Here is a 10975-nt window from a genome sequence, read left to right on the forward strand (position 1 = left end):
GTTCTTGTAATGTGTGTCTTTAAGTCGATATAATTACAGAACATTCATATAGGAATGAAAGAACTTTGATTGCGATTCATAAATGGTCAGAGAGTTTAGTATTTCGATGAGACATGGCTAACACGTTTATTCAGTTGTTCGTGGTCGTTTAGCCGCTCTCCCGATTCATCATTAGGAAAGTTGGTGACTTTGAACGTCGTTTGGTGGCATTTGAAGTTGACGTATATAACAGGCGATAAAATTACATGCGTTTTCTGTGCAATGATGTTCTTGCAATTGCTTGTAGCAGAAACCAAATGTTATATACATCACAATCACTATACTGTGTTGATTCATTCGTATCGCGCCCACTGCTTGTGCTCTCCCGGCAGAGCGCTCTACATTACGGTACTCATTAATATGAATATCTCCATTTTTAATCCATTTTTGTTCTTCTACCAATAGACTTTTTATTGATGACCTTGGCTTTGATACGGAATCCTGTATTTATGTTGTTATCTTTCGCCTTTATTTTGACCAACTCAATTGCCTTTGCCCTATTCATGCCAAAGTACTTCCAAAAGGACCTTGGTTTCACTACATCGATGTCTAACTTGATTGTTGGTGAGTAAGAAACGCTTACGTATGGCCTGAATATATTAGGGGCCCAAGCTTACCTGGCTTGGGTCCCTGTTGGTTTTACTGGAGTTCAATATATATTTTCATCTTGTTTCTACGGAGGCGAAAATGTTGCAAAGATGCAAGTGGAAACTAACTTCACGTCTCAAATTTTAATCGTCTTAATATTTATAAGAACTCGTTTGGTTGAAATTATCACTCTTTAACACAAATCAATAACATGGCGTACATTACTAAACTAAGAAGAAATCAATCCAATTCTCACTATGTTGTCTATAGTCATGATGAAGGATCAGCCGACGGCTACCAGTAAATAAGATAATGTTATGAAGACAGAAAACCTAAGTAATTACTCATTCATTTTTATTTATTTATTTATTTATTTATTTATTTATTTATTTATTTATTTATTTGTTTATTTGTCTTTGCCAGGAATTATGTGGCTATTCCCTAATTTCCCAACTGCGATTATCTTGGGTCTTTTATTAAAGAAGTTCAAAGCAGGATTGGTTGGATTGACGAAGTTGATTGTAGGTCTCACTCTGACCATTCTCATAACCAAAATTCTGATCATCATCATCCCATGTGAGGGCCCTTATCTACATGGAACAAGGTGATTTTATTGTATACATTCTGTAAAAATATGCCAAATGCTGAACCAACGAAAAGGGAACAGGCAAAACGAACGTCACTCCACTCTCCTGTAAGTGATTCCACTGAAGGGGTGCAATATTTAAATTTGAATTTTGAAAGCCACAAGGTCCAATGCACCACCGCTCACTCACTCTCGTCAACACATACACACACCATTATATGTTAATCTTCCACAGTTCGGTCAAATTTCTCACAGTAAAATTTGACACTTCCATTAAACTTTGAGAATCCATAAAGGCATTTCTATACATCGCGGAAATTTCGCTAATGTTACGATGGTTAACTCCCGATATTAGGTCCATTAGTTAAGTGAGTCTCAGTGCAATAAAGGCAAATGCGCATACCTAATGATTTTCAGGGAAGGCGAGAAGATGGTCGTTGGCTGCAATTCTAGGTGCGATTGCGATCTTGGTCATTATCAATCTGTGTGTGGCTCTGACGGTATGGATTACTACTCGCCTTGCTATGCAGGATGCTCATCTTCCATCAGTGATAAGGTATCGAAGAATCTTGACTTAAACTGACAATACTCAATTGCAAATCCAGTTCGCTTCTCTGTAACAATTTTTTGAAGTGCAAGTACCCTCTAAAACTGTCAAATAATATAATGCATTATACTTAGGTGATTTGGTGCCGTGCGTTGTGGGTTCGAGCCCGGTTGAAACCATCGTATTCTCTATCCTGGGTTGATAGTTCTGCTGGTGGACAGAATTGTCCCCGAGGCTATCTTCCGCCCAGTTAAAGCATTGTATTCATTGCTTCGCTTCGATAAAGTTTGTGTGAGATGTATCATAGCGTGTTTACTAGCGTGAGTGCTTCACGAACTCTACGGCGAGTGGAGAGGGCGCAGTCAGAATTGCAACATCCTTAGCGCGGTTATTGAAGCAATCTTTTTGAGAGTGGGGATTTAGCCGAGCGGTTTCGACTGTTGGCCTCTGCGCTAGATGATTGGGTGCCGTGCGTTGTGGGTTCGAGCCCGGTTGAAACCATCGTATTCTCTATCCTGGGTTGATAGTTCTGCTGGTGAACTGAATTGTCCCCGAGGCTATCTTCCGCCCAGTTAAAGCATTGTATTCATTGCTTCGCTTCGATAAAGTTTGTGTGAGATGTATCATAGCGTGTTTACTATCGTGAGTGCTTCTCGAACTCTACGGCGAGTGGAGAGGGCGCAGTCAGAATTGCAACATCCTTAGCTCGGTTATTGAAGCAATCTTTTTGAGAGTGGGGATTTAGCCGAGCGGTTTCGACTGTTGGCCTCTGCGCCAGGTGATTGGGTGCCGTGCATTGTGGGTTCTAGCCCGGTTGAAACCATCGTATTCGTTTTACTTGTCGGCCACTTTCGAATTGAGTAATAGAGAAAAATGAAGAATAGCGGGTCCATGCATGGTCTAGAAAAATATTTTTTTCACCATCAAGATTGAAGGCACTCTCAGACAAGCACTAATATCTGGCCCAGTACTCTTATGTGCCACGGTGACCATGATTACAAACGTTCGCGAATTTTGAATGGTTTTGCTTCTTACCTATTTAAATTCCAGCGGGGCGACGCACATTCTCTTTCCTTGACAAAGGAAATGTGTCACCTTTCCGAAACAGAACGTCAACAATGGTTATTTAATCTTCAGCAAATCTTAATTCTGCAATTTTTGTCTGTTTAATATGTGTCATAGACATCAGTGTACATCGTGACCGTGCATGGATACACTTTTCAAGAAAACAAAAACTAGCTCCCGTAACCGCCGAAATATACGTAAGCAAAGCTCCCTGGAACTTTAAGATAGACTGGCCTTGGAGATAGATATTTGGCCTCTCATATTTTAACGACCCTTTTCTAATCTACTGCTTGTGTGGACTTATTTGAAGCTCTTGCAGTGAATTAAGTGTTTGCCAACAGTCTTATTTTTGCACAAATGGGAATGGTGGCCAGTCAGAATTTCAAAAGTAGCAGGTAATTTGTTTCCATAGAACAAAACTTTTCACAGTGAGCCCCGATTTTTATGTCTGATTGTAAAAGAGAATGGTTGAATGTGTCATTGACAAAAGTTTGAGCAAAGGTATAAGTCTTTCAATTTCTAGGTGCATACTACCTTAATCATATTACCTTGTACGGTTTCATGGTGTTAAACCACAATACATAGACTTCCTATTGCCTGTAGAATTTCACTGACTGCATATGCATTAACCCAGACGACCCTACCAATACATTCGCACAAGATGGATTGTGTCCCATTCTTCTTTGCAAGTATTTCATCGCTTTTCTCGTGATCCTCTTGGTCTTTTCTGCCGCCAGCAGTGGAATGAGCCTGCCTGTTACCATGGTAACAATCAGGTAGGTACTCTCTTCAATATCACCGAGAGTGCACATCGGCAAATTTTAATGCTCTTGTTGAATAATATGTAGTACAAAAAAAGTCTGTGGATATTATAGTTCATGCATCGGTAATCTTTAATTTCCCTAGATGTGTTGAGAAGGGGCAGAAGTCGTTTGCCTTGGCGGTGAAACAAGTGATAGCCTCATTATGTAAGTCACACCCTCCCTGATCGGTATTTTTTTTAGTAATCTTCATAGTTTAGCCAATGTCGGTGAAGCTGCAAATTATCGTGCGAACACTGATCCGTCGTCATTATTGATAGGAAGTGAACCTTCACTAATGGAGTCATTTGGGTTTTTTCTGTGAAGAAGTGGAGGATACAAAGTTTGCGGTGATTGATTATTATGGGTCTTATTGAGATCAAGCGTTATAGGAAATGAAAATAATATTTAGAATATAGAATTATTCCAAACTTCCGCTGTACAGATTTCGCGCTGAAAACTGCTCAGGCAAAAATACTTACATCATTTACATACGAATGGCGAAATAGCTGGTCTGATTTATCGAAGGAATTGCAGATTCTTTATTTGAAATATTATCGATGATCATTCACTAGTCAAATCATGTAACTGCTTTTCTGATCGTGCTTCTACCATGCAGCTAATCCTAAGGCGGATATGACTGACTCAAAATTACAAATGTAACTACATGTATTAGGAAAACATAAGACAGTGCCGTACCTTCTTTTCGCTCTGACACTGTTTATTCTGTTACTTGGTAGACACTGTTCAGTTACCTTCATCTGTCTTTGTGATGCCTTTTTTGATATATCGCCTAAAATGGATATCCAAAATAGGGAAGAGTCGTTTTCAAACTGAAATAATTAGCTTGTCAATTCGAGTTAAAGTCACATTATTTCGAATGAACAGGCATGAGTCGTGCATTTGGGGTCTGAAAAAAGTCAAAAGTGATTTTAGCGCAGGCAAAATCCTAATGTTCTGGATGGCAGACGTGTATTAATTTTTTTTAATATATTCAAGTCCGAATTCCAGGTAACATCCTTAGTGGGACACTCATAGACTACACCTGTGTTCTGTGGCGCGAAGATTGCGGTAACAAAGGAGCATGCGCACAATATGACAACCGATTGTACCGTGTGGCTATGATGTCACTCGGTGCCGCCATGAGTACAGTCTCGCTGTTCATGTTCTTCATCGTGTTGTACCTGGTCGTGAGAAGACACAAGCGGCAAGGTCGGATTGACGTCCATGGCAAACAAGACAGTTCGACCCGAGAAGATATTCAGCTACAAAAAGTCGAGGTAAGTTTACTTAATTTAGCTTCGTTTGTTTTGTGGCATTTCATGACACCAAGGAAAATTTTCCGCATTTTTAAAATGAATCGTCCAAGGACAAAACCTCTCGTGGTATGCCAACACTATGGGCGATTTATTGCTTAAGGTATGTGCTGGGCGCTGCAGCAACATTTAATAATTTCCTGGTCCACTTTGTATAGAACATTAATTCCTTGAACAGTTTATCTCACTCGACATGTTGCATTCCTCTCTTTTCACAGGCACGTAGCTATGACAACCAAAGTTTCCGGCCCACAGAGTGATTCTTTCTGGCGAGTACATTGAAGATCAACGCGTTCGTTGCTTTATTACCACGGAATTTAATCTTTCAATTCTTTGAGAATTAGGCCTACAATACAAAAAGGATGCAATAAAGTGTGACGGTACATATTGATGAGATGATCAGCAGTAGATGATGGTCCCCTTTGTGCTCACACTCTATCAGCGGAAGGCTTATCAATAGATAGATCGATAGATCTCATATTTGTAATTCTCATTTTCGCGTGAAGACTTTAAAATTGTCTAAATTGGTGCACGCACTGCAAATCCATTACTGCTTTGGTGGAGCAGAATGTTTACTTTTAAAAAAATGTGATCAGGAATAAATTACAAAGTCGTCTTCTTTATCCATAATATTGTCGTCAAATTTACATATAATGCTTTTGAATTTTTCGAATAAAGATAGAAGATTTTGTGGTCAAATTATAGTTTGTATGACTGTATGGTGTCAATTATCAAGTATACCTGTCATCGTCATATACAAGTATTCAAAGACTTCAACTTAACAAATATATGCTCAAACTCTATATTTAAACTCTTCCTGAAGGTTGAATGATGACAGCGCCCTCAATGATCAGCGTGTATGACGTATGAGTATGTTGGGGAATACTCGCAATTTTCTCAGTACTGATTCGAAAAATATTAATAAATTGTTTTTGTAATCATATTTTTTTCCTTTTCAGTTTAAAACATATACCTAAGTGATGAAATACGTTCACCGTAAGTTGGTTTGACTAATATCTTTTTTATCTCGAAAATGTGACCTATTGTTGCCAACAAGCACAGCTGTATACGGCATAAATGTTGACATTTATAAAACATCGAGGACCTACCTTTATCTTTAGGGAAAACTGAAAGCTTTCTACTTTCCTCGCCAAACAGAAATTAAAGTGAAACTTAACTGTCCTAGTGTTCTTGAAAACTGGCTCACATTGGAGATACCGGCTATCTGAAAATGGTAATACAGAAATGTTGAGAGTTTAATATCGAAATGATTGAAAAAAGGCAGCAGCACGTCAATTTTCATCGCTGCGGGGGAGATGAAAGAAAAACAATTAGGATATATTCTGCATGCCAAACCGTCGAGTGTTCCCTGTGAAGTATAAATTATATTAATTTCAAGGAATTAATTTCAAGATGTTGATATCAGTCGTGTCAGTATCGGTGGCTAAGCAACCATCTGCTGTACGACACGTCACAGGGCTGTATGTAATCAGTCACTTGGCTTCCCATACGTTGCTGACGTATGTTCGCAGTGTGTAAACATCTACTCTGTATTATCCAGGTTTTTTCATGCTAAGGCCGTGTCGGGAGGAAAACTTTATGGTTATATCCTGCAAATCTCAGAAAAAGTTTAATAGATTTATCCCAGTTTCATTTATTCATTGTTTCGCTCTGTGTGAGCTGGCGCTATGTACACGCACACAATTCAACTCGAAAACGCTGCTGCGATACGTTTTGCTTAAAGGGCTAGTTGCTGTAACATTTTATGACTTTTTTCACAATTTTGTCTTTAATGGCACCTACAGTTTCTTGTTCTACTCCCCGAAACATATTTAGATACAGTACACAGTATGTAGTTTGCATTGTTGTTGTTGACAGTGTATTCTGATCCGGACTAGATTCCAAATGTTAGTGCATTTTTACATGTATAGACAATGTGTAGATCGGGGATAAATACTATTTTGTTTCAAAATGCGTAAGACCCGGAGTTTAACAAGTAGCGTTGCTTGATGTTAAAATCAAAAATAGTTTTAAAAATCATCAAAAGTGTAGCTAAGAACCCTTTAAAAGTCGCCGGACGTTGTCACACAGATGAATTCGAAGTAAAAGCCTGTTTTCTTCTCAATCTGATGAAAACCAGCCCCGGGCTTTAATTTTCCTTCATGTTTGAAGATTGCGCCTGCTGATAACTCTTAATATTGCAAAAATGATATTGTTGATGTAGTCCTGCTTGAAAACGGTTGATTTTCATTTTCATTGGGACTTCAAGATGTATATGAGGATCATTCTCAATTAAGGGACTGGACAGATATTACACAGGGAAAGCCCGGTGTTTTTGGAGGATGGGTCACAATTTTTCGCACAAGCATTTTTGAAGGTCATAAATTTCACGCATGCCTTTGGGGAGGGGCATCATTTTTTGCGCAACTATTAGAAGCCAAGATGTGGCAAAGACAGTGCTTCGTCCAAAAATATTAAATCATAATACAGTGGAGTTTATCACAACAATTCTCGTTTACAAACAAGCTACATAAAATTATGCACTTTTATATAACATGTAATTTATGTCAATGTACTTTGCTTGAAGTTGGAAGTAAAAGGTGCATGTGTATACTATAAATTGGCTTTTTGGATTTCATCGAAAATGTTAGTTCACTATGAGAAAACTCACAATTTGTTCTCTGAAGTAAAACTGTCAATATTTGTTCATTTATAGACGTTGGGTAATTGACATAAATGTACTTTATTAGAATAGGGTGGTTATAAGTGCATAGTGGAATTTGATTTTGGTGTTTCACCGAAAAATATTGTTTCACAATATATTGTACAGCCTGTGAGAAAACTATGATTTTTTAACATAAAACTAGCAATATCTGTGCATTTATAGACGTTTGACAATTGATATGAATGTACTTATTGGAATAGGGTGGTTACAAGTGCATATGTATTGAATAAATTTGATTTCGGAATTTCACCGAAAAAGTTGATTCACTATGCATGACACTCTTTGAGAAAACTGTAAACAATTTACAATACTAAACTAACTAAATCTGTGCTTTAATAAGTCTTTGACATTTGATACAAATGTGCTTCATCTGAATAGGGTGTTTCAAAGTTCAGATGTAAACAACAAATATGACATTGGAATTTCACCCCAAAATAGAATTCACTTCTCATGGTAGTCTAGGAGTGAACTACCACATTTTCGCCGACAAAACTCGCCATATCATTTATAGATAATTGTTATTCAAATATGACTTTCACATATTGAATTCTTCCTGTTTTGATTGAAATACGCTTGCAAGACCGGCCATATCGTGGAAACGGTCATGCTTCAGTAATTCTTTACAGATGTTCGTCCTCCATGGTATTTTTCTAATGCCGACCACAGATTTGTATTAGTTCATGAAATTGAAATTTGAAAGCAATCTTTTGACAGGCAACTAATATACGAGACAACTTGAGTGATGGTGAGCGGAGGTGAAAGAGACGATATTCAATCAAGCGGGATGAAATAAAATTGCTTGACTTTGTAGCATGCTACAACGGGCTTTAGTGCTTGCAGCTAACCCACAAATCATGATCAAATGACTCGTCTATAAAGGCCATATAAATACATTCATAAATGTTTTCACACCACCTTTCCCGTGCATACCGTTTGGCCTTTACAAGAACAGTAAATTCGACCTTTATAACTCACCTCTGACTGATCGCAATCAGTACTAGAAAAAAACGTTGAAAAATTACAACGTCATTCTATAGAACGTGACAACTATTTACTTTTAACTAATACTGCCCTACCACGTACCAACGCAATACTACAGATTATTCTCACGTACGCTGACATCAAACATGTCAAAACCACTGGGTAAATCAGGAAAATTGAAGGTTTTGACGTTTGTTTTTCGACCAGTGTCAAAGATTTTATCGTCCACGCAATAAAACAGAATGGATGGAACCATTTTGAATATGATGATGACGTTCAAAATCACAATCAAGATTAATGGAGCCGTTTTTTATATTTTGGTCATAAAAAGATGATGACACAGAAGCGTATCGTATATCTAGCGGTAATGCTTTATATAAATCTGCTTTTTTACCACGGAGCGTAATTTTGAGATTGAAATATCCAAGGACGAATGCAAGAAAACACAATAAAAATGCGCGGGTCAAGATTTTACATAACAAAACAAGAGTTACTGCACAATAAATCGTGATAGAACGGCTGGCATTAATCAAATGTGGAGTGATGCGCTGTAATAAATCGCACTGACACTTACTCTTAGAATGTTCATGTTCAGGGGTCTTGGATCTTCTCTTCCAGAATCGCAATCTTTTTCTTTCCCTGAGCCAGAATATTGTCTTCAGTGAGCGTTAAAGTGACGAGTGCACAATTTTTAGTATTCTATGCATTTCTAGGTTTATGTCATAGTCGTACGTGTCATCATTGTTGCCCTTTCGTCAGTGTCAATTACATTCACTTAGAAACACGTGAGAATTCAACTAAGTTGAAGGAAAAGCGTTGTCAACATCACCGCAATACTATACCCACTACGACAAATCTCGATTTTTAAACTGTCAGAATCATTTTAAGGTAGAATTCGCCTCAAAATTGAAAGACAAACTTTTGCTCCAAATTTCCTCTATCTTTCTATCTAGAAAATTTGAATAGCGCCAAATATCCAAAGTGAAACAATGTTCAGTGGCGCTTAGAGTTACAATGAAAATGCTCTAAGCTAAGGGCTGATGGTTTTTTCCTGTGTTGTTAGTCTTTCGCAGAATATTGCTTTTACATCGTTTTATAGTTATTGCATGTACTTCGGCATTTAACCTTAATTAAAGAATACTTTCGTTTAGATTATTGTTATTGGTACAAATACTGGTGTTTAATATTTTAATATCTTTTTCATGTTTCTGACTTGCTTGTGTGAAAGAGTGAAAGATGTCAAGAAAAATTGGTAATCAGGTAGACCTGCCGTGAAAATTCTATCTAAGACACTGATGATTGGTGCTGTCTTTCTATATTACATGTATTATGAACGCCTTCTTAGTTTTGGCAAGTAACTGTTGATTATCTACTAGTGATGTTCGATTTTTGCGACGAAAGCTCAATCTCATTGACGAACGACAATCTCGCAAGGTTTCCTGGGATTGGCCAATTTCTCTACATTTCTTTGTGAGGTAAACGTCTGTGCATTTTGACATAAGAAGGCACATTGTTGAAATTCAAGTTTTTCACAGAGAACACTGCACTGTGATCTGTGTATACTTTTGTGTGGTTATCATCAAGGAGATTGTCCTGCACTCTAGAAAGGAAACAGCTTGCTTCAAATGATATAGTTGCTGCAATGCAGAAAGTCAGTTTCATTGGACATTTTCATATGCGGTCATTATTTATTATTTATTTATTTATTTATTTATTTATTTATTTCACTTTAAAGGATTACCCATTTACATGCTCAAATCGAGTCAAAATTACTCAATAAGGCTGTAATCTCCCATGGGGTCCTAATTAAACACAGAATTAAAATCCAATAAGTGTTAAAAAACACCAATGAAGTCAAATAGCAGACAAAATAAAAATATAAATAAAATATTTAAAAAATCAACAAAGCAAAGAGAATAAAAAAAAAAGTTCTATTTATCAATATTATCCCTAATAAAACATTTCAATGTAAGGCCAGAGAAAAAAAAATCTTGTTCATCGGATTTTTTGGACCAAGGTCCAGGAGCGGCGAGCGAAATTTTTTTTTATTTTTTTTTAGGCCGAAGGTAAACGCGGTTCTCTGGCATTTTTGCACAGATGCAGAAAAGGCAAGATAATTGTTTCCCTTTTTACCAGAAATATCTCAGACAAGATACACTGATACTGTAACTAACTATATTTCCCAACAATAACATAGGCCATTACATTCACAGTTAGTGTTTGCACAACATATTCTGAATATTTCAACATTCTCTCAGAATAAAACTGAAATGTACAGCAAATTACTGAAATACAACAATTCAGTATTGTCTTTTAATATTGTCCTGG

The 10975-nt window shown here is 37.2% G+C and overlaps 1 protein-coding gene across 1 annotated transcript; it reads left to right on the forward strand.

The window, feature by feature from the left end:
• Positions 1 to 253: 253 nt before the first annotated feature.
• On the forward strand, positions 254 to 5640 carry LOC139150667 (solute carrier organic anion transporter family member 3A1-like). The gene is made up of 7 exons (XM_070723096.1): positions 254 to 603; positions 1051 to 1231; positions 1631 to 1769; positions 3429 to 3601; positions 3732 to 3793; positions 4625 to 4905; positions 5160 to 5640. Exons 1-7 carry the CDS (start codon positions 456 to 458, stop codon positions 5199 to 5201), a joined length of 1026 nt encoding a protein of 341 aa, XP_070579197.1. The 5' UTR covers positions 254 to 455; the 3' UTR covers positions 5202 to 5640.
• The last annotated feature ends 5335 nt before the right edge of the window (positions 5641 to 10975 follow it).

The sequence above is a fragment of the Ptychodera flava genome, chromosome 14 (assembly GCF_041260155.1).
Source record: "Ptychodera flava strain L36383 chromosome 14, AS_Pfla_20210202, whole genome shotgun sequence".
Lineage (NCBI taxonomy): Eukaryota > Metazoa > Hemichordata > Enteropneusta > Ptychoderidae > Ptychodera > Ptychodera flava.